Source organism: Otolemur garnettii, unplaced genomic scaffold (genome assembly GCF_000181295.1).
Source record: "Otolemur garnettii isolate 467f Iridium unplaced genomic scaffold, OtoGar3 scaffold00005, whole genome shotgun sequence".
NCBI lineage: Eukaryota > Metazoa > Chordata > Mammalia > Primates > Galagidae > Otolemur > Otolemur garnettii.
Window position 1 is genome coordinate 18797652 of NW_003852400.1, and position 24527 is coordinate 18822178.

The 24527-nt window shown below is 41.7% G+C and overlaps 1 protein-coding gene across 1 annotated transcript in view; it reads left to right on the forward strand.

Moving 5' to 3' along the window:
* Positions 1-24527, forward strand: part of CDK14 (cyclin dependent kinase 14) — a 615387-nt gene that overhangs the window by 461101 nt on the left and 129759 nt on the right. Inside the window, exon 11 of the mRNA XM_012811338.2 lies at positions 15995-16058. Within this exon, the coding sequence (XP_012666792.1) occupies positions 15995-16058 (64 nt within the window). The remainder of the gene's footprint in view (positions 1-15994; positions 16059-24527) is intronic.

Sequence of the window (24527 nt, forward strand, 5' to 3'; positions counted from 1 at the left end):
CCCTGGCCTGCCTCCACAGGAGGAGTGCTGCCACTTCCAGGGTGGACGCATTTTATCAGAAATGCTGTTATGCCACAGTGTTTTGGCTCGCTCTATAGTTGCTTTTTGGTTTATTATGAATTAAGCAGCCTTTTATACATCAGCCAGCAGACAAACCACCATATAGAGAATTGTTTCTTTGGGGAAATATATCGTAAGACCCCAGAAGCTCTCAAATTATTGGAACACCACTCCAATATAGATGCCAATATTTTAGTTTTTCATAACGGAATTTTATAATGGGAAAGGGACAATAAGATTGCTGCTGAGCTTTCAACTTGCCATTATTTTGTTTGTATGATGCAATTTTCTTTCCTATGTCATGGCCAGAAACCTATAAACAACACAAATGCCCATCAATAAGAGAATGGGTGAATAATATTCCATTCACATAATAGTCACAGAAGTGTGGATGAATCTTAGCAATGTAACGTTAACTGAAAAATAATTGCAAATCCCAAAGGTTTCGCTATAACATTATGTCCTGTATGCAAAATTTTAAACAATTAAGATTAATGAAGTTATAAAAAGGAAAGGTAGAGAATAAAGAGCACGACTCAGGATAGAGCTCACGTCAGGTGGAAGCGGCCAGGAGAGTACACGGGCCCTGAGCCAGAGAATTAGGTGTGGGTTGCTATTCAGGGACCTAGTCCTGTCTGGGGTGGTGAGCTCATGGGTGCTTATTAAGTTAATTAAAGCAAATTCTGTATACTGGGTCCAAAGAAAGACAAAAACATAATAAATTCTTTTTCTATTTGGTTTGGGAATAAGCATTATTACAATTTGCCAGGGTCAAGTAAGAATGAATCACAATCTTGGTTTTCATAGGAAAAAGCCATATGGGAATGTCACTCCTTGACTTTGAAGCCAAACTAAGTGTGTCCTGCTGGGAGGAAAGGAGTCACTTAGCCGGTGAGGTTGCTTGGCCGACAACTCAGCTTCAGTCTGTCGCTCTCTGCTGGTCTCCCGTACATAAGCTTCTTTGCAAGTCAACTGAGATGAACTAAGAATCCTATTATTAATATTTCACCAGATGCATCTGAGTGATGAGATAAGACCCGGCATCAGAGAAGGGGTCATAAATCCATGTCGTGTCCTGATTCTGTTCCTTTCTTCCAGGGGAACCCAACAGGCTCCCACTCTTTGCAGGCACCCTTACTGTCCTATTTCATTGGGTTGGTGCACAACTTCTGAAATAGGTGTGAAACTGCCAACAGTAAAGCAGCTTATGTGAAGTTATTATTGCTACAAGTAGACTTGTTTCCATAGCTTTTTTCTGTTTACTTCACATATTGTATGAAAGTATTCCTTTTGAGTATCATCTATAAATAATATCTTACAAGTGGTAATTTTACTCTGTAGCAGGCTCAATAATGTATGCCCAAAGATACTAGGTTCTTATACCTGAAACAGAGTTTTGCCTCATTTGGAAAACAGGTCTTTACAGATAGGATTAAGGCAAGGGTCTTGAGACTGGAAAATTTTTGTTGAGTAGCGCTAATTGAGTCATCCCACCAATGACAGTGTCCTCATAAGAAAGAGGCAGAAAGAGATGGGACACAAGAGAAGGTCCTGTGAAGATAGAGGCAGAAGTTGGGAGTGATACAGTCACAAGCCAAGGAATGCTGGTGACCACCAGAAGCTGCAAGGGGCAAGAAATAGCTTCTCCTTGGGAGCCTCCAGAAGGAGCAGAGCCCTGCTAACATCTTGATTTGAGCTCATCAAAACCAATTTTAGACTTCTGTCTTCAAAACTGTAGTAGTATAAATTTCTCTGATTTGAAGCCACCAATTTTGTGTTGTTAACAGCAGTCACAGGAAACTAATATTCACATTCACGTGTTTTTCAAGATAACATAATTTTCTACAGCACACTTGAGGATGTCAAAGTTTGTTATGACTCAGCTAGATAGTTTTGACATATTTAATTTCAATGCAGTCAAATGAATGTTTAAATTAAATATTTAAAATAGTTTGTTTTTGAGAGCAATAGTTATCAGTTATGCTTTTTTGTGTCTCCTGACAATTAGCACAGAAGGATCAGTAAATAATAAAACTACTTTCGCTCAGGATAAAGAAGGTAGTGGTGATTAATTTGGGCATGTTTGTATATTATGTTCGACATATATGTGTCAGAATTTTAATTGGCCCCAAGTTTATAGGTGAAGTAAAGAACATTGCTAGAGAACTGGGTGTTTTTCTTATTAATATCCTTCCAGTTTCCAGAAATGATTGGAAATCTCTGGCCTCAAGAGATACCTAGGCTTTGAGATAGAGGAACAGGTGTTGGTGGGTGAGCTCTGACTTACAGAATGCTGAGCCAGTTTTCCCTGCAGTCATCAGCATCTGCGGTAGCTCCTGAGATGAGGTGTCCACACCACTGAACTTGAGATTTCCTACAACCCCCTCCCCTTCCCAAATGCTGTTTTAGCAGATAATCTTACATAGGTACTCTAGATGAAGGTGGACCTGTGGTCATAATGTTCTCTCCTGCCTGTGCGTATTAGGTTGAAAAATCCAATGGGAATGAATCTTTTAAAGCAGGGCTTCTTGAATTTCAGAAGCTTGTAAACTACCTGGGCTTATTGATGAGCTGTGGACTCTGATTTAGCAGGTCAGGAGAGGGGCCCACACCACTCTGGGTGGTGGTGCTCATGCTGCTTGTTCATGGACTGCACTTTGAACAGCAGGGGTCTAGATCCTGCTCCTGTTTCCTGGGCTCCTTTTTTCCCTATTTCAAGATGCTGCTTCAGGCAGTCAGGCTGGCTCTGTTGCGTTTGCTTGCCAACATCACCGCCCTCCAGCGTCTGCAGTCTCTACCCTCAGGCTGCTGAACGTGCACGCACATTTCCAGTGCTTCCCACAGCGCACAGTTGGGGACTGAGTCTGAAGCCCTGTCACAATAACATCACTCAGTCTGAAAAGAAGAGCAAGTCTTTGAGATGAGAGTGCAATCAATGAGGGAGACAGGGAATAGAAACCATAGGGAAGAGAGAGGGAAACAAATGAAAATTTAGTTGGGGAAGATTTTATTTTAAATGTGCACTACTTTCACCGCACAATTTTCCAATCAAAGCAAGCTAAGAGCATTTTTTCTGGGATAATTTTAAATTTAGTTTTTAGTTATCTCAAATGTCTTTAATAGTCAGCTTGTTTTGTTGATTCATCTACTACGTATCTTTTGTGGTTCTTGGAATTTATGCTGAAAACCTTTTTTTTTTTAAAGAAATCTTTATACCATCTACCTAATTTAAATGGAGCAGCCTTCAAGAGATTACCTTGTTGGAGCTGGCCAGGTAGTGATCCCAACCATGGCTGACATTAGCATCGCCAGGGAAGTTTAGAAAATTCCACATACATAAACTACACCTAGGACCAGTTAATTCCAAATCTTTGGATGGGCGCTAGTCATTTGTGTTTTTTTTCTTTTTAAAAATTAGTATTATTTTTTCCATTTAAAACATTATTTATTGATGAAAATAATTCATGCAATTCATAGAAAAGCATACTTCAATTAATGTGCCAAGGATGAAAGCATTTTAGATTTTTTTTTTTTTTTAATTTTTGATTAACGTGAGGGTAGAAATGATTAGGCTACCGGCCTCTGGACAATTCCTGTGTGCAGTGAGGCACCAGACCTTTACCTTCTACAGGTGAATTCAAGTCATTTTAAACAAAACTCTAAGAGCTGTTCTTTACTAATGTAGGTTGCTTCCAATCTAAACCTTTGCTATGTTGAAAGATCTGCATAGTATTTTGGGAACACCTGCGCCTCCAATCCAGCACCTTCAGCTGAGCCGCTGCTAAAATACTCAAGCAGTTTCCTGAAGCCCTGGCAGCTTTTCATTTTCTCAGTCCCGTAGCTCCCCCTGCTGGCCCTTTTCAGGCAGTGCTCACTGCTCCACAGATCCTCACAACAGGTTCTGTATAACACAACTCAGAAGCAAAGCATTTTAGCCAAGTTTTCCTCATCCCACATCCCACCTGTATGCCATCACCATCCAGAACCTGTGGCCTTCTGGCTCTTTGAGTGTGACCTTTTGACTGGATCCAGGTTTCACAGAATAAATCCTTTTATTAAAAGGAGTATAGCACAGAAAGGTAAAGCTTTTGTTTTCTCTGGTGCTTATAAAAGAAAAATCTTGACATCAGAAGGCCACGGGTTCCCCAGGAGTGGAAGTTTAGGTAAGGCCTAGGGAATGATAGAAGAGAAGAAAGAACAGGTAGATACACACCCACATCTATTATATAAACTCCCTCACACGTGCACATATGTTGCTTATTCTGCCGCTGGAAAATATTCTAATATTAGCCACAGGATTGTGCTGGCTCCTTGTGAAATGATTAGCATTGATATTACTCTGGGCAGAGAAAGGGGTGTGGGCACTTTCCTGCATCCCTTCTGTCCCCTCTTCCTCTCATCACACCCTTCTTCCACCTCACTTCCCCTGTCCTCCCCCGTGTTGGAATGGAGCAGCCCTTGTCCTTGCTCCCTGTTCCCACCTGACTCAGTGCAGCGTAAGTCAGTCTCCACTCATAATGCAGCACTCCATCTATTCAAAGTGATGGCCCAAACCATTTCTTTCTCATCATGGGTAGACATTTCCAGTGGTCCTGATGGGGCATGGAGTCCACCACCTCCTGTCCTTACTGGGTACCTCCCCTGGAAGACAGTCTTATTTTTGTCCCTCTTCACATGTAGCACCTGGTGCTGGCACACCAATCTGGATATGCTCTGACTAGTACTTGCTGAGATTCAGTGGTTAAATCTGTGTTCACTGTTCATTACTATATAACAGTATTACCAAAACACAGTGACCCAGTGCACATTTATTATTTCACAGCTTATATGGGTCCAGATTCTGGCGTGGCTTAGCTGAGTCCTGTGCTTCAGGATCTCACGAGGTTGCAATCAAGGTGTAAGCTGGGACTGCAGTCTTGTGAGAGGGATGACTGGAGCTCCTGGGGTTCTTGGCAACACTTGGTCTCTGTCAAGTTGTCAGATGGGGGAGCTCACATTGGCTGAAACTACCTTCAGTTCCTTGCCTTGAGGACTTCCCAGCATTCTGCTCCCTCCCTTGAAGCCAGCCAGGGAGCGAGTCTTCTGGCCCAATGGCAGTTGACATCATACATAACTATGCACTTGACCCTTGAACAACATAGGTTTGAACTGCACAGATCCAGTCACACGTGGGTCCTGTTCCTTTAAAAGTTACACCTGAGTGTGCCTGCCCGTCCTGAGTCCCCTCCACCACTTCTGCCTGCCTGGAGACAGAGAGACCAACCCCCTCCTCTCCCTCTTCCTCCTCAGTCTACTCTACATGAAGACGATGGGGATGAAAACCTTTCTGATGATTCACTTCCACTTAATCACTTGTAAATATATTTTCTCTTCCTGTGATTTTCCTAATGGCATTTTGTTTTCTCTAGCTTACTTCATTGTAAGAATAGAGCATGTAATAATACATGTAACATCCAAAATACGTGTTGACTTTTTATGTTATTGGTAAGACTTCCAGTCAAAAGTACGCCATTAGTAAAGTTTTGGGGATTCAAAAGATAAATGAGGATTTTCGACAGCATGGAGGGGAGATTGGAGCCCATTACCCCCACATTGTTCAAGGGCCAGCTGGAATCACAGAAATGACATCTTGTTCCTTATGCTGTTCTGTTGTTTAAAAGCAAGTTTCTCATCCTACCCACACTCAAGGAGAAGGGTGTAAGTTAGGAGGTGAGGATTGTGGGGCCGCCTTAGGCTCAACCCACCCAGTCGCCTTTGATATCCAGTGGATGTTCCCATAGAATTTGTACTCAGCTAAAAGCCATGGACCTGACTTTATGCAATTTACTGCCTGCCAGGTCTTCCCATCTTGAACAATTAATTAATAGAATTCAAAAATATGACTTTATGTTTATCGCTACCAACTTTCCCTGTGGTAGGTTCAGCCTTTTGTTGCTGTCTGATTAAATATTTTTGAATCCTGGCTCAGCCAGTCACATGAGCTTTCAGCTCAGAGCTGGAAAGTGAATTAGGAACTAATTAGATGGAGTGGGCACAGATGTGCAGGCTCAGGGAGTTGTGTATAAACGCCCTGCCGGGGGACACGGGGAGGGCAATTTCAAGGCACCAAAAGATCAATGTGAGCAAAGTGTGAGAGGGAAGGGAAGGGGTGGTAGTTCACAAGGGGCGAGCAAGGGGCAGGTCCAAGCCGGTAGCAACTTGAGGACCATGTGTGAATATCGGGATTATCCAAGAACGGTGGGTGGGAAGCCTTTGAACCCTTGAGAGATTTCACTCAGGGAGTGGCACTTGATTGGATTTGACTTTGAAAAGATCACTCAGGAATCTGAATACATTACTAGGAAAAGGGAAGGAAAGGAGGCAGATAGACTGCTTGGGAGGACCCTGGGCCACCTCCTTAGGACATGATGGTACCTACTGTCACATGGGTGCGATGAGAGGGAAAAAAAGATGGACAAGAGGTAAAAATAAGACGTTGGTTATGGAAACAGGTTGATACGGTCAGACGGTAGAACTATATATAAAAGTAACAAACCTGAAGAAGTTTTTCAAGAGTGTTTTAGGAAACTTCATGTAGTTTTTCTTCTTTCTTTTCAAATAGCTTTACTGAGACATGATTCACTTATCATACAATCCCCCCATTTAAAGCTTACAATTTAATAGTTTTTAGTGTATTCAGGGTTGTAGTCATCCTCCAAATCAATTTAAGAATATTGTGTTACCTGTGAGAGAGATCTTGTAGAATATTGTATTACCTGTAAGAGAGATCGTGTACCCATTAGCAACCACCCCCCATTTCTTCTCCCGAGACCTCCTGACCCCAGGCCATCACTAATCTACTTTCTATTTCTATGGATTTGCTTAACCTGGACATTTTGTATAAATGGGGTCATACAAAGTGTGGTCTTTGTAACTGGCGGCTTTTGCTGGGCGTAATGTTTCATTCATTCGCACTGCAGCACATACATGTATCAGTACTTTGTCCCTTTTTATTGCTGGAAATCATTTTATCACATGGCCTCATCCCACTTGATGTTTGATTGTGTGCTATCCTGAGCAGTGCCATATGGTAATTCTATGTTTAACTTTTTTTTTTTTTTCATTTTTTTTGAGACAGAGTCTCAGCTTTGTTGCTCCCGGTAGAGTGCTGTTACGTAGCTCATAGCAACCTCAAACTCATGGGCTCAGGCTATCCTCTTGCCTCAACAAGAAGCAAGGGGCTACAGGTGCCCACCACAATGCCCAGCTGTTATTCTTTTAGAAATGGGGTCTTGGTCTTGCTCTTGCTCAAGTTGGTCTCGAATTCATGAGCTCAAGTGATCCCCTGCCTTGCTTCCCAGAATGCTGGGATTATAGGCCTGAGCCACCAGGCCCTGCTTCTATGTTGAACTTTCTGAGGAAATGCCAGAGTGTTTCTCAAAGTGACTGCACTAATTTTCATTAACATTAGCAATATTCAAGGGTTCCAATTTCTCCACATCTTTCTCAACACTTATTATTTATAATTTTAATTATAGCCATTTTTGTGAATTATAAAGTGTTATCTCACTGTGGTTTTGATTTGCATTTCTCTTATGACTAATAATCTTTCATGTACTTAATAGCCATTTGTATATCATCATTGAAGAAATGTGTATTCAGGTCCACTGCCCATTTTTAAACTGAGTTATTTTTCTTTTTATTATTGAGTTGTAAGAGTTCTGTTATGTATCCTAGATAAAACTCCTTTATCAGATGTATGATTGCAGTTTTCACCTGTTCTGTGGGTCTTTTCCACCTTCTTGATAATCTGCTTTGTTTGTATCTGTATAGTCTTTAGAGCCCTTGGCCCTGCTGTGGCTTCCCAGCTGGTTCTGAGCCATTGGTCTTTGCTATTAATCCTTGATAGTGGATCCAACAAGTCCTATACAGCAGACCAGAGGAGCAGAAGCCTATGGGTGCTTCTACTTGGTGGTCCCTAATATTCCTGCTTTCTCTTCTTATTCTAGAACTGTAGTTCCTCTGCACTGGCTCTCCTATTCCACCTCTGAGATTTTTCACACACAATCCAAAACACTTCCATCAAACTGGTTAACATAGCCTTCATGTCATTTGCTTAGTTATTGTGTTAAAACGTTCATATTCTACTCATAGAAAGATTCACTTGTACCCTTGTAAGATAAACCTCAGAAGTGATCCCTCCAATCCCCCTCCGTCCATCCATTTCTCCCTCCCTTCTCCCTCCCCCCTCCCTGTATTCTTAGGTTGTTATTAGGTTATAGCTTTCATATAAAAGGTTTAAATTAATTTCATAATAGGGGTGTGTACATTGGATACTTTTTCTTCCATTCCTGTGATACTTTGCTAAGAAGAACATTTTCCCGCTCCATCCTTGTGAACGTGAACACCTCTGAGATTTTTACTGTAGCATCCAAGCACACTGTTAATGACAATATTTTCTTTCAATCAGTGCATCTCATATAATTTTATTTATTTGTTCATTTCACTATAAAAAGTAGAAAACCTTTATGGATTGCCATCAATAGAAAGTAAATGTAAAAATATATGCAGTGTTATTAAACTTGATCTTCTTAACCCGCTTAGGGTTCCAAACCTGCTTTCTCTTTTTATAATGTTAAGTAAATGAAGTTAGTAAGTGTTTGAAAGATCTTAAAATGAACACTAAGCTGATGTGAAGTCCGACTGTTAAGTCCATGAACTCCTCCCAGGAAAAGCGCTACCTGGCTTACTGCTGATAACCACCCCAGTCGCCAGACTGCCAAGGGGAGCAGGGGCTGATTTGGTTGTTTTAGGCTGGGACCTGGCCAGAACTTTAGTACAATAATTCTCAATGGCAGCACTGTCTGGGGACATTTTGGGAACTGGGATTATTCTCGTTTTTAACACTGATTAAAGGGCAATGGCCACGCTGCTGGGCTCCCGGCACTGTTCATCAGGCCTGCCCTGAAGACCTTCTATGAGTGAAACACTTCGTTTTAATTATTCAAGCCTACAGTTATTTAATACTTATGTTGTATTTATACAAATGCAATAACAAGTAGTATAATAAAAATGTATGTAAATATGGTTTCAGTTATAAGCACAAAATGTTATGGCTCAGTTTTAATACACAGCACATATTCATATATATTGAATAACAAGGATGATGAGAAAAGTCAAGTTTCATAAAGTCTCGTTACAGTTGAATTACTGTGGCCTTCAAGGTCATTGACCATATAGGTTCAAGCATCCAACCGCTTCATTTTAGTGCCCTCTTGTTTGGGTTTTTGCTATTGCAATGCTTATTTTTTCATGAAACAGTTTTGTCTTCCTCATACAATGGATATAATATCATATTGATTTATTGCAGGTATGTGTAGGTACCGCTTATGATTTATGACTTCCATTTTTGGACAGTAGAATTTATAAACTGTGTCATACAAGGTGGTCTCTGGCCCTCAGTCCTTGCCTAAGAAGCTCCAGGTGGTTCTCCTATGCACCAGTTGAGACCCTTACCTGGGCCCTTCTCTGTGGCATCTGGCCCTGAGTCCTTGCTTAAGAAGCTCCCAGGTGGTTCTCCCGTGCACCAGGCTGAGACCCTTGCCTGGGCCCTTCTCTGTGGCATCTGGCCCTGAGTCCTTGCTTAAGAAGCTCCCAGGCGGTTCTCCTGTGCACCAGCTGAGAACCCTTGCCTGGGCCCTTCTCTGTGGCCTGTTGACTGGCCCCTTCACTTCTATTCCGCTTCTCCACAGCCAGGGCCAGGAGTGTTATGATCTGTCATTCACACTTTGTGTCCATGGTGCTGAAACCTAAAGCCCTTGGCTTATGGCCCCTGCCTTGTCGAATGAGGCTGCCTCTTCCTTTTCACCTCCATGCCATTCCCTCCCTCGCCAGTCCACCTTGTGCTGGCTGGAGATACAGATCTGGATCTCAGAGAGGAATTTCAGATAGAGAAAAATGCTCAGAACTCTTTGGCGTATGTATGGTAGTAAAAAGCAAATGCTAAAATATGAGCCACATAATACAAAGTATTAAAAAAAAGAACTACGATTTGTATGAAGTTCCCACAGGAGTGTTCCCAGAAGACAGCAGCATCTCACGTTGAACTAATTCACCCCATACCCCTCATGCCTTTGCTTATGTCCTCCTCCTCCTCTTCCTCTTGACAAAGCCCTACTCTCTTCCTTTAGACTGTTGCTCCCTCTGCTCCTGGGCTGCCATGGCCCTGTTCACGCCCCTCACCCAAGCAGCCCTCCTGTCCACCTTCCCGTCTGACAGGCTCGTCTCTCTCCAGACTCGGCAACTCCAAGGCAGACACTGACTTTTGTATCTTTTATCTTCTGCACCCACGAAAGGACTGGCCGTGTTGCTGGCATGCAGTATGTTTCTATTTTTCACATGAATGGGAAGACATATTTGGATTAATGAGGTGACATGTATAGGACACAGCATTAAAAAGCCACACAAGGGCGGTCAGTGAATAGCAGGGGCCCTTCCACCTGAGCCCAGCCACTCATTCCAGGGACCACAGCTACTAGTACTTACTTATTTTAAAGATGCCCTGTGCCTACTCAAGAACTTGTCTATAAAATGAGAGAGAAAAGGGATATTTTATTCAAGTATATAATCAGCATTTTCAAGAATTTCCATGCTGAAATTTGCTCCCTGTGGTCATTTCCCTCTGACCTTGGCCACCCCTGGTTTCCTGCTGCTTGTGTCTCCCCTGTCCCCTTAACATGCTCCATCCTTCCCACCACTGCCTTCGACCAGTGTCCTCCCAAGATTTCCTTCTCACCACTGTCTGTGAGACCGTCAGACCCCTGAGCCTTTCTTCCTCACCATCGATGCCCCATCAGTGGCACATCCGTGGTGCTGTTTGGGGTCAGTATAAGCTCCAGTGACTTGTGCATTTCCCCCCAGTCACTGTTTTTCTACTTGGAAAGCGTACACTCAGGATAAGAATTAGGAAGCTCTGCTTTTCCTCCCTGGCTCTTCTAGGAACTTCATACCATCTGTGCGGAGTGGGGTGTACATCATAGCTGAATTCTGCTGAGCGACTCTGTGAGTTTCTTTTAGGACTTCTCACTGAGGAACCAGAAAAAAAATATTTTAACTGTAAAGTAGTCCAGCTATGAAGCAATCATCATTTTAGAGATGTTGTATGTGTGGACTTTCAGAGTTTCAGTTTAAAAATCATCAGAATTATTAGCATGTTCTCTGCTCCCTTCTGTTTCTTGGCTAAGTCAGTTTAAAGTCCTCATCACTACTATAATAGTGCTCATAAAACATAAAACCCTGAAATAAGACCCCAGCACTTTCCACATTGCTTCATTAGGACACACTGTGTAATCCAGTTGTATTTGCATTCGGCAGGCTGGAATTCCGCCATGCTGTGGTTTCTGTTGGAGACTTGGGAAGAAGTTCTCCCTGGACTTGGGAAGAGCTGTTAGCATCCTTGTCCTACTCAAACCACAGGCATTTTCCAGGGAAAGCCCATGGACTCATGTTTAGCAGCCCTGAGGCCTGTGAAAAAGCAAGACTACAAAATGAGAGAATTAGTGGAACTAGTAATAGCTTAGGATAAGTAAATATTTCTGATAGACACTAGTTCTTGAACTCCAAGCTCTTAAAGCTTAGAATTCACTTTTCTTCTGTTACTGAGAAAGTAAATGTTCTCATGGACAGGGCCTCTTTTTCTCAGCCCAACACAGAGGTTGACATGATGGCCACACCAACCAGGGCACAGGCAAACTCAGAAGAATAAGTGTGAGGTCCTTACCTCATAGTCCATCAGGATCAGGTGTAGACTTCACTGAGAAGGTGAGCTTGTCTCTTAACAAACTTCTGCCAAGTGTGTCCTCTAACATAGGGAAGTGAAACCATTTTATAGCTTGTATTTATTTTGGCATTTACTTTCTATGACTATACTGAAGAGTCCAAATGTTTTTCTCTATCCAGAATTCCTCTCTCAAGATCCAAATCTGCGTTTCCAGCTGCCCTATTTTGGTCTACAGGCATTTCTAACATGCAGTAGTAGGTCCAGAACTAAACTTATCACCCTCAGACTCCAAACCTGCTTTTATCTCTGCCATTCCTTAATTTCAGCCAGTAACTTCTTTTTCCCATATCCAAATGGCTTTCAAACAGCAAGATAAACATTTCACAGCATGACTTACTGTGCACAACATTACAAACAGACAAGACTTGAACAAAAGGTTCACAGAACAATGTGTGTATTTACAATGCATCTTGCCCTCTGATACTTTTTCTTGTATTTCATCTTTTAAGAAATGCTCGTGTCAATTCTCTAGATGAATTTTACATACAAGCCCTCAATGGGTCACGTGACCTGCAGTCGGAGAAAACCTGAAACAAATAAAATGTGGTCTCCTTGGATTCAATATCTGGCCTCAGCTTCCCATCCCATAACCGGCCTATAGCCTAGTCACACTATTCTCAGGCACAGCATTCTCTCCATCATTCAGTCACTGTCAGTGTTTATTGGGTGTGTATCTGGTGCCAGGCACGTAGTAAGCTCCTGGGATCCAGAGAGGAGCATCACGTCCTCCACTCTGCAGTCCATAGTTAAGGTGAGACAGATAAGTAAACTAGCGATTACCAGGCAGTGGGTGGGTCCCGTGGTAGAAGTCTGCAGAAAGTACTTGGACGTTACCAAGAAGCAGCACCCAACTTGGACCAGAGAGTCCAGAAAGTCTTTCAGGAAAAGGTGACTCTTGGGCTGAAGCTACAAATAGAGGTACGGGTGGGAGGTTCAGCTGCCCGATCAGAGGCTGGGCATGGAGGAGGAGGAGGACGGGGACGGGGCCTTGATGAGGTGGGGGCTGCGCAGCATGTGAATTTGGAAGACTGAAAGTCTTTGGACATAAACCTGTCTTCCACCAGACGCTCTGCTGGCACTCCCTCCCACTAACCGTCTTCTCCCAGTAGGCTTTCTCCCTGCCCACAGAGGTCAAGTGCCCTCTCACCTTATTGGCCCACTCCTCCAGGAGAATGCGTGTTATACTGAAGGCAGCTCATCACCACCCCGTTTATCTGCCATCTGCCTCACTAGATCGAGAACACCCCAAAGCAGAGCCCTGGGCCCACGTGTCTCCTGTGAGGAGGCCAGTGAGTGAGTCCTGAATGAGGAGCTGGGCCAGCAGAGGGACAGGGAGATGTGTAAGCCACGGGCAGGGGTTCCAGGAGAGGCTGCTTACACGAATACGGAGACGATTTCTCAGTGTATCAGATGGACAGGGGCCTCAGATTCATAAGCCTGCTTATTCGCAGATGTGCAGACTACATTTTAAATGCTGATCACACACCAGAGGCAATTTTCTCTTTATTTCTGTTTTATTGGCAAAAGATTACTTTTGGCTTTCAGAAAATACTTTTTTCCCTTCTAATTTAAAAGTGTCTTGGTAATGGAATTTATTAGTCAATTAGCTGAAAATCTGGCATCAGAGAAAACAAACACCCTCTTTCCCAGTGCACAGATAGCCAGTCATTGCTAATCAGACATTTAACCCAAACCCCCTTTCTAAAATGGCTTTCACGAGAAGCAAAATTAATTTTTCATTCTTTTTCTCCTTTGCCCACCTTATACCCACTCTGCATTTCCTATGTAAATGGTCCATGATTATAGACGGAATTCAAGTTCTGGGATTGCAAACGTCTTACATATGTTCCCTTTTCTGGCAATTTTTATTAAATGGCTATGATATTTAATAATCACTTTGAGATGGAACCCTGGATATGGGTGAGGATAATGTCTGTTGTGGAAACAGACAGCTAGGGTAACAATCATACTTTCATTGGGAGTGAGAGAATAGGGGTGGGGTTAGAAGTAGGGCTGGACTCTGCATGGGTTGTGAGACCCATGGTTCATAGGTTCTATTTTGGATGTGATGGATGTGATGGATTGCCTGTGTTCAAGTCGTGATTTGAAGCTGACATTGCCTCTGTTCAGTTGCTGAAGTTTGGTACTGTTGAACTCCTTTGTCCTTCATGCAAATTTTAGTGGGAGAACAAAGTGGAGCGTTCCCAGACAGGCTGCATGTGCTGTCTGCAGACTTGTCTCCTTCTTTTGAAATTATGATTGGAATTATTGAAAAGAAAGGGGAAAGTGCCTTGTGCGGAGACCCTGTTATCACAATCGGTTATGTCGGAGACAATGCCTCTGTCTCTTTTGGTGTCTTACGACTCTCCCAGCCCTCTTGCCTGCCTCCTCCCCTTCCCCACCCACAGGTACCCTCGCTTGTGTAACTCCCAGTAATTAGTGCTTGAAAAAATCAACCCATTATGATGTCAAAGAACTGTACTATCTCGCGTGAAGCGCCAGATTAGTATTTCAGTGAGAAACATGAGTGCGTGTTTTTAGCCTGATGCAGCAGAGTAGCAAGCAGTGAGTAAAGCACCCACCGGAACTGTGCCACCCTTGACATCACAGCCCTGTCCCCTCTAGAGAAGAAATGCATACATCATCAGAGCTCTCTGTTGTCTTATTGCTTGGCAGTGCCTGCTCATCCTCAGAGACAGAGGGAATAGGTTTCATTTCCTCCCATATCTCCCCTTCCAGCGCAGCGCTTGTGGCTCAGTGAGTAGGGCACCAGCCCCATATACTGAGGGTGGCGGGTTCAAACCCGGCCCCAGCTAAACTGCAACCAAAAAATAGCCGGGCATTGTGGCAGGTGCCTGTAGTCCCAGCTACTTGGGAGGCTGAGGCAAGATAATTGCCTAAGCCCAGGAGTTGCAAGTTGCTATGAGCTATAACGGCACTGGACTCTGCTGGGGCAATAAAATGAGACTCTTGTATCTAAAAAAAAAATATCTCCCCTTCCTCCCCTTCCTGTGCCAGCTTTCTCTCTCACCTTTTCTAGCCTATTTGACTATCTGTGTTTGTCTGACGTAGTTTGAATGAGAGTATCTGGCACTAACTCCCTCAGACAGAGAGTCATTGTGGGAAAAGTGGGTGTTCTAGATTCCCCAGGGGCTGGAGCCTCCCTGACCTGGCCTGGTTTTCTATGGGTGCTTTGAATAGCACCTCATTCTTACATGGTGCTTCCTGTGTGCCAGGAGTGTTCTTATCACAGATGAGGGAGGTGGTGCTGTGACCCTCCAGTGGACAGATGAGGACATTGAAGCTCAGAGCGGTTTACATGGCTAGTAAGTGGAGGAGCAAGGATTTGACCCAGGAGTCTGTCTTCAGGGTCAGAGTGCTTAACCCATAAACTGTGATGTTCTCACTCAGGGATTACCAGGGTGGTTGAGTATACGAGCCATGTGGAATTAAAAATTCAGATGGAATGTACCCAGTTGTGTGTGAGATGGAATGTTGCCCTTTAATTCCTTTTGCCACATTGGTGATGGAAAAGTAGATGGGGAAAGAGGAGAAAGTATGGATAGAAAAAGGGAAAAGCACAGGGGGCATTGTGGGAAGAGGAAACTGTAAATCATAATTAAAGATGTGACCTGTAATCTGAGAATCTGAGCATTCTAAACTGCTGGTCTTGCTGCTGTGAAACATTATGGTGCTCAGACAGAGGATGTGGAGAAGAAATGACAGAACTCTCAGAAGTGCTGAATGACAAGACATGAGTCTCTGGAGTGAAGGACAGGAGCTCATGAAAGAATCCTGAGGACACACACTGGCTGGATGCAGCTGCAGGAAGACGACACCGCGTTGTATGATTCCTCAGCCTGCTTGTTAAGTTTGGACTTGATAAACTATCGCAGACTTAACTTGTCTTACTGCATTCAGCTGCATTTGTCCAAGCACAGAGATTCATCTTGGGTGGCTCTTTAGTTGCGTTTATTTTTACTGCAATAAAATCCCTGGCACAGGATCATGGAAAAGAAAATCCAGAATTTCATAATGTGCAGCGTACTATTTTCTCTACACTTGAAATTTTTGAGTGCTTTGGAAATAATACGTCTGTTTCTTGCTTTCCACCAGGTTCTTGGGACGCCAAATGAGGACACATGGCCTGGAGTTCATTCTTTACCACATTTTAAGCCAGGTAGGTTTCATTAATTATAAGTGACTAGTGCTTCCTGTATGTAAAGGCCAGTGTATAAATGTGATGCACTGCCTTAGAAAATTCTGGTCACTCTTTCTATTGTGTACTTCCTCTATTAATGGAGTTCTTTTGTTTTCACAATTTGTCTATAAAGATAAGAGTTAATGACATCTCTCGTGAGAGATTTTCAGCATATGTGCTTTGATTTGACTGGCCAATCTTGCAGTTACCATTAATTTCATCACTGGTTAGACTAGCATCCATCCCTGTAGAAACAGACTTTAAGGTGGGTGCTATCATCCATTTGTGTCACTTCTTGTAAGACTACCAGGAGAAGTATTCAGTTGTAAAAGGGAAGCATCACAATTTGATGCTTTTTCAAATATTTTTCAGAATTAATAATGTATAGTCAGTTCATTTGAATTTAAATGTGTAAATGTTGTCTGTGTCCTATTGTACAGCATTCAATATGTTTCCATGTCAAATATTTAAATCTTTAAACTGGAAAATCTGAGAGAAAATGCAGAACTTTTAAAATAAGTTGTCCCTTTCCCATCACCAGTAGGTGGCAGTCATGAAACTTTCAGTTTTAATAATTACACTTAACAGGAGAATCTCATACATGGTCTGTTTAATTTTTAGAGGAGGGATAAAAGATTTGGAATTGGAAATTTAATAAAAAGCAGTGAAATGAGTTATTGTAGAGCAGTTCTCTTATTGTTTGTTGTTTTTCTTTTCTCAGTTACAAAACATGTTTTATAAAATGCAGACTCACCATAAAATTACTGAAAAGGATTTTATGGAAGATCTAATAGTCCATTATCTGCTGAGGATAATGAGCTATGAATAATTTCTCTTAGAATAGCCAAGTATATTCTTTTTCCTCTCTTCTCCTCTTTAGGGGACCATCAGGAATAAATTATCAATCCCAAAGAATGACTGAATTGGGAAAGTATTTTTATTCTCAATATTTTTTTCTGAAAGTGTACAGTGTGCTGAGAATTCTTTTGTCTTCATTAGCTTCCCCAGATATTCTCTGTACTTTTACTGAAAATTGAAAATTCTAAATGACTTCTGTGTCCAATTTAAAATGGATTTTTTCTTTTTTAAAACCAAGCAAGAAACCTCCTCTGACTGATCCACTTGTTTCCAATAAAGTCTAAGAGAAGAAACACCCTTTTAAATGATTTTACTGTGAACTCTTAAAGAAATTTAGCTTCACTGTGTTAAGATCTAAAATTTTTAAGTCTTAGGGAAATAAAACAGGAGAATTTGAAAAGATTTGAAATGAAAGTTAAATGCAGAGAAGAATAATTTAGACAGTCATTTGGTGGACCAGGTGTCTGGAGTAGAAAACGTAAGAGTCATTTGTTTATTTTTGTATGAATAAAGTTATCACCATCATCAACATACAAAAGCACTTATTAAATGTGCCTATTCCATTCTGGAAAGAATTATGGTTTGGTGCAAATTAAGCTAACAGATTGTGAATTTCATGAGACCCGGGCTGTTCTCAGTGCATATTTGGCATTCAATGCATGTCTGTTTCTGTGACTTATATTGAACATTGAAACAGACATATATGACTCCTCAAGTGAGCGTGTGTAAACTAGAGTATTAATCTTTTGTGTAAGCACCACAAATACATAGAAGGTAATGGGGATCCAGAAGAATAATATGTTTGATGGTGTAAAGTGTGGGTTCTGATGGGCAAGAAAGAGAGTCCAGACAAAGCTGCGGCTTGTGATCAGAGCAGAGAGGGTAAGTGCTTCCTGAGTTTGCTTGAGAGTGGTCAAAGGGAGAGAACATAGATTTGCTTTTGTCTCAGCCTACTGTGAGTTTTCATGCGGCCCTTAGCCAAACTGTCTGGTGGGGGTCCTGGTTCTTGACCTCACAGACTGCATGCTGCAGGGGAAGAAAAAGGTCAAACAATATGAAAAATAAGCATAGTGCAAAGTACAAAGCCTTCACCCCATTCCAGCTCCCTACCTCCCTCCTTCCCCAGAACCACTGACCCCTCCACCCCAGGCCCCCATTTGTTAGTTTCTTACTTGTATCTTTCTTTCCTTTACGTAAAGTAAGAAATTATGAATGTATATTTTTATTTTTCTCATAGCAAACATAATTTATAGTCAACAAATAAAGGCAATTACAATTTTGAACCTTTCCATGAAACCGTTGCCCAAAGGGACACTACCTGTTGTCTGTGTTAATAGAAACAAATGGGAATGCTGCTTCACTCCATGGTGTGTGGCCAAACCTTTGGATTTTGCCAGTCAGTGGATGACAAAAGCAATTTCAGTATAATTTTAATTAGTATGTTTCTCTGTATGATGGAGTTCAGCATCTTTTCATAATTTTCAGGATCATTTGCATTTCCTTTTCTGTGAACTGTATCTTTTGCCCAATTTATAGTTGGGTTGTCATTTTCTTATCCATGTCTAGGAATTGTTTATATTCTAGGAAATGATGACTGATGGAGAATTCCATGAAGGCATTGGAATTTCCTGCTGTCCAGGGGTTCCCCAGGGCTGCTTGGGCTAGGGTGTGAGTGGTGTTTAGCTGTGTCATTACTATTAATCAGAGTGGATGTTTGAGCTGGAAGAAGCCCTGGAGAGCACCCAGTAGGGCGCTCTTCTTGTGAGGTGAAGGACTTGAGGCCCAGAGATGTTAAAGAAACTTCCCTGAAGTTCGTGTCAGAGGTAGAAGTAGATCCCAGGTCTCCCTGAGTCTTAGTTCAGTGATTTCTTTTCCAGCCTACATCATGGAATATTGTTCTACTGAACGTGTATCATGATTTCTCATTGACCTTCTTCTAAAGGACACTTTACTGTCAGCCTATTAAAAAACATCAGTGTATATATACAGGATCTGATCTCTGTATTTTGCAAAATGTGTACACAAAACCATAATTAAAACTTTCTGTAAATGGCTTGGCACTGAAATGACACGTGGACTCCATGTATGATACTTTCTTTCATCTGTCACAAGCTTCCATTCAACAGCTACGTAATGAGAGATTATTATTCAGGAGTTCAAAATGGAAAGCACTTGTAAAGTTCAGGGAGGGAAAATGCTGCTAGTCCCGAATCAAAAGCAGTGGAATTTAGAAACAATACAATCATTTTATTTTCCAAAATTAAGCAAGAGAACAGAACATTTCTAAAGTGATTATGTTATTTCTAAGGGAAAGATATTCAATACAAGAGCCTGAAATTGTGGTAAAAATGGAATGTCTGCCAATGAATTAACGTAAGGTAAGTACAGAAGAATTTACCATTTCAGACAATCGGGAATGGTGGTATTTTAATGTACTATGCCCCAAACTAAACCTACAGACACATTGACTTTAAAGGCAACATTTAAATATGGACTTAGTTGTACTAAGACTTTGTAATGAATTAGAAAATGTCTCCTTAATTCTGCCTATTTCCTGGCTATTCTGGGACCCCCAAACTGAACAGATTCAGACTTCTTAACTCCAGAGGGAGGAAGTAAATTATTTCAGAAATAAAATACAATGATGATAACACCTTATGTTTGATACTATATTTTATTGTTTACAATGGTTTTTAATCTGTCATCTCATTTAATATTTAGAATAAATCTGAGTTACAATAACATTTTGATCCTAATACTGTTATCCCATGTACAGACAAAGAAACTGAGAACGGGAGGCCCAACAAGATTGTGTGGCTTGCTCAGGGCCTCACCCCCAGGTAACACAGCAGAGCCAACACAGAAATCTTGTTTTTTCCATTGTAAAAAATGAAAAAGGCATCATTCTCAGTGATGCCTGTGCCTCATTTTAAGAGAGGTCCCCAGCCTGCAAACCTGGAACAATGAAAATTGCCAGACTCTTTTCAGCTCTGTTTTGTGGCATGTTGGAAAAGATTGGGAAAGATCTACGTCTTCTTGTAGATACCAGAACCTGCCCTCTACCTGCTAAGTCTGGGCACATTCTTAAGCCCTTTAGACCCATGCCTCCAATAAACTGTCAGCTCCAAAACGTCCTCTACGGATGTTTAGTCTCAGATGTACAATCCGTAGTGGGAACTACCTGCCTTCGTCATCTGCAGACCTGGGGATATTTGAACCCTTAGCCTATACTCACTCTCTTGGCTTTTCCTGAGTCTTTAATAAAGTGATGGAGAAGCTGTGGAAACAGCAGAAATTGTTGTCGGAGTGGGATCTTCTGTGCAGGAACACTAGAAGGGAAGGCATCTTCTTGCCGTGATGTTGCCCTGCACAGACCCCAGCTGCAGTGAGAGGACGCCTGGGGAGTGCAGAAATATCGAACTTATTATTTACTCTTCGAGAAAAATCATGTCTACTCCATCCAGCCCTCATATTTCCTATGGAAATTAATGAGATAATCTATCTTTGTATTCTCTTTATTATTTGTTATTTATTTATGCTGTATGTATGTTTAAAAAGATTTGAGCTGACTGACATATTGATATAAAAGTGCTTTTAAATTGCTAAGAGCATGTAACTACAGAACGATAATATCTCTGCCATTTATACCACGTCCTCTGCCTGGTATTTCCTCCTTTCACACTTGCTCTTTTCACTTTACCCCCAGGTAAAGTTTCTTGTCTTTTTTTTTTTATTTTTTTGGATTAATGGATTAACAGCAATGATAATGCTTATGGGTCAAGGTCTAAGTGTATGGGGTGTAACTATGTGGTGGTTACAAAAATAGACTTTAAAAATTCTTTTTTTTTTTTTTTTAAGAGACAGAGTCTCACTTTGTCACCCTCTGTAGAGTGCTGTGGTGTCACAGCTCAGAGCAACCTCCAGCTCTTGGGCTTAGGTGATTCTCTTGCTTCAGCTTCCCAAGTAGCTAGGACTACAGGTGCCCACCACAACGCCCAGCTATTTTTTGTTTCAGTTTGGCTGGGGCCGGGTTTGAACCCACCACCCTCTGTAAATGAGGTGGCGCCCTACTCACTGAGCCACAGGCACCACCCAACTTTAAAAATTCTTAAGCAAAATGTGGTTTTTATCTCAGATTTGATTGCTTAAAACCCTCTGGGTCTGCTGTGACACAAAGTTTAGGACACTTAGGGCTCTCTCTATCCACCATCAGCCAACACCTATGTCAGTTTTGCTGTTCTTCCCACAAATAAATGCCACTCAGTCACATGGTAAAAAACCCAGCAATGGCTAAACTTACGAACTATTTGAACTTTATATAAAGAGCAGAGGAAGTAAAACACGTGACCATGGTAGAATGGCCAACCATCTTTACTTTCTGATCATGGAGATCGCCCTAGGGAAGCGAGCGCTGAGGTGAGTGGTCCTGTTTCAATCAGCACTGACTGTGCCTATACCCCTCAGTGAGTTCAGATCCTTATTGGGTGATCCCCAGGTGCCAGGCAGTAGGTACTGCAGGTGCTGTAGATACCACTTCCTTATGGAGCGCACCTGCCAGAGGGGGGACTGGTAATAGACAGATTACCAGTTACTGGGTCTGGAGAAGTGTAACCACAAGGAGAGTGGCAAGAGGCAGTACAGGGGGACTGGTCCTTCCAAGGCCAAGGTGAGGAGCTGGCATTTTATTGGCTGTGTGAGAGGAATCATTGGAAGGATTTGAGCAGGGGAGGAAATTGATGTTTTACATTTTCAAAAGGACCTACTGACTACAAAAAGTCACGAACCCAGTTCAAAGCTGGAAAGAGGTCTCTTCTCGAGTGTGAATTCCCTTTGATTGGTCATTTCGCCAGCAGGCCTGGATTAAGAAGGTACTGTAAAGGCAGGTTAGCAGTGATGCCATAGACACAGGGGATATTTTACTCATGTGTCCATAGCTGACCAGGAATTTGATATGAAATAAATCATAAATGTTGGCAGTGATATAAAATAAAAATAGATAAGAAACAGTCAAAAATATTCATAATCACCCCCAAAATGTAACATAATCCATTTCCTCTCCAATAGGCAGATCTGTGGAGGGAAATAGTATATGAATTTTAGAAACCCATTTCAATGCAAAGCAGAGACTTATCTGTGCATTCTGTATGTGCTTGTAGAAATTCCCATATTTTTCACTAGAGGGCGTCAATGATGATGGAGACTCACAGAATGTCAAGAAAAGGCCTGAAAACTGTAATATGATTAAATTTTCAAGGGGAAATGAAGTTCTTCTGTTGTCAGACTTATTTTTTAAAGTCCTAAATAAACTGGTTTTATTATTCCTACTCTCTGTAATTTTGTAAAATTTAGTATCTATACCTCATATAATCAAAGTTGATGTGGAGTGACATAGCAAATAAAGACTATTTCTTCAGCACTCCATATCCACTCAAGAATATTAGAATTACTGTGTCCTGTTCAATTCGTATTTGATCAAAGTCCTTTCAAAGAAAAGAATTAAACTTTTAGCCTGAGAGTTGAGATCAGAATGAAGACATGAGTAATGTGGTACTGGAAGATGACATCACCTTTAAAATAGGACAGTTGACGGAGGCAAGAGAATCACTTAAGCCCAAGAGTTGGAGGTTGCTGTGAGCTGTGATGCCACAACACTCTCCCAAGGGCAACAAAGTGAGACTCTGTCTCTAAAAATAAAATAAAATAGGACATTTGATCGCACTGTTGTATACCAGCGGCATTGCCGTAAACTAGCCTTTTATTAATTGCTTTCTTAAGTTTGTAACTTGATGTTTTATATTTATCCTGCTCAGAAAGAGATGTCAGTAAGTATGTAACTAGAAACCTATGCATTGTGAAAAGTCCTCCATCATGCCTGACTCTGAACTTTTAGGTCCCTTTTCAAAGATTTTTTAAAAATCAGGATCTTAGGAAGGGAGATGAGGATTGAAAGTTTGGATCTAAAACAAGAAAATCCCTATGTTCAAGTTTCAACTCGACTGCAATACCTTGAGTAGGAAACTATCTTTAGGGAAGAGGTAGGCCAAAGGCCTTGAGCAGTGATCCCATGGAGAATCACATCTCCTGTATGTGAGAGTCATAACTGAATCACTGGCTGAACCAAGGGTGGGACGAAAGACTTTCTTTGTCCCCGGAGACATAGGTACAGAAAACAGCATGGTGCTCAGCCATTGGAGAATTCATATATATTTTTCAGTATTTGAAAATTTCTAGAAGCAGAGTAATGGCACACATTTTGGGTGCTAGTTATTGATGATGCCAGGCGTTGTCCAGCTGTGTGCTGTATACATAGCATACATGTGTGCTATGTATCAAATGCTTTGGTCCTCCTAACAGGACAGGTAGGCAGGGCAGAGGGATGAAGCCGAAGCTCATAGAGGAAAGCTCTGTTCCATGGTGCATGGTCCCACTGGACCAGAACCTGGAGGGAGCAGTCAACTCTGTTGTGATAAATAAACCATCCAAAGTCGTTGCCATAATGAATACCTGTTTGTTAATTGCTCATGTCTGTGTGGTGAGCTGAGTTACAGCTGACCTTGACTGAGTCCCACAGTTCTTGGCTCCAAGACACAGGTTGAGTTCAGGTACGCTCCAGGCCTCTCTCACCTCTTTGGAGCTCAAAAGAGCAGATCCAACACAACAGGCATATTTCAAGCCTGTGCTTGTGTTGACAACCCCAGCATCCCACTGTTCACACCGTGAAGGTAGGCAGAGAAGGGCCTGCCCTTCAGTAGGGCAGAGAAGTACCCTCCACTCAGGAAGGTAGGGAGTGATTGCTGAATAATAACTGATCTCCCATACGGGATCTTCTGACTTCTAGGCTCATCAACTACTCCTGGCTAAGACAAAAGAATCAAATTCTTTTTTTTTTTTTTTTTTTTTTTTGCTGTTTAAAAAAAAAAATCCCTTTAGGCCATTATCATAGGGCTCCTTCAAGACAAATACATGACTAAGGAATAATAACTCTTATTCTAATATTTAGATGAAAGGAAAAAGAAACCTTGTTTTCCACTATTTAAGATGCAAGTTATATTAAATAACATTTCAATTCAGACTGTTAGGATGATAAACTACTAATTATTAGCTCAGCTGTTAGGGCTGATGAAATTTCCTTCACATACATGGTTCTTGTAGTGCCATCAGAGAGTGCCTCTGTAGCTAACAATGTTTGCAGTGGAGATTGTCTAAAAGGACATAAGTATGGATGTAAACAGATGCTTGTGCCTCTAGAGCCAGTTTTGTAAATCCAATTAATAATCTCTCAACTGTAAAAAAGAGGCACAATTGATATACTCTCAGAATGCCCATCCTGGGTCTCCACACATACACTGGAATTACAGAATTACATATCAGGAGTTAGAGGAGCATCAGCGTATTTGTGAAGCTTATTCATTTAACTGTCATTTCAGAAAAAGCAATTTGGAATAGCTTAAGCCTTTACCCTTCCTGAAGTAATACTGTTTTCAATAAACCAAATGTCTCCTTTGTGTATATTTAATATAACAGTGCAAGATGGTCAGTCTCTCAAGCACATTATTGTTAATAATAGTTGGGATAGTAGCAGCAATGGCT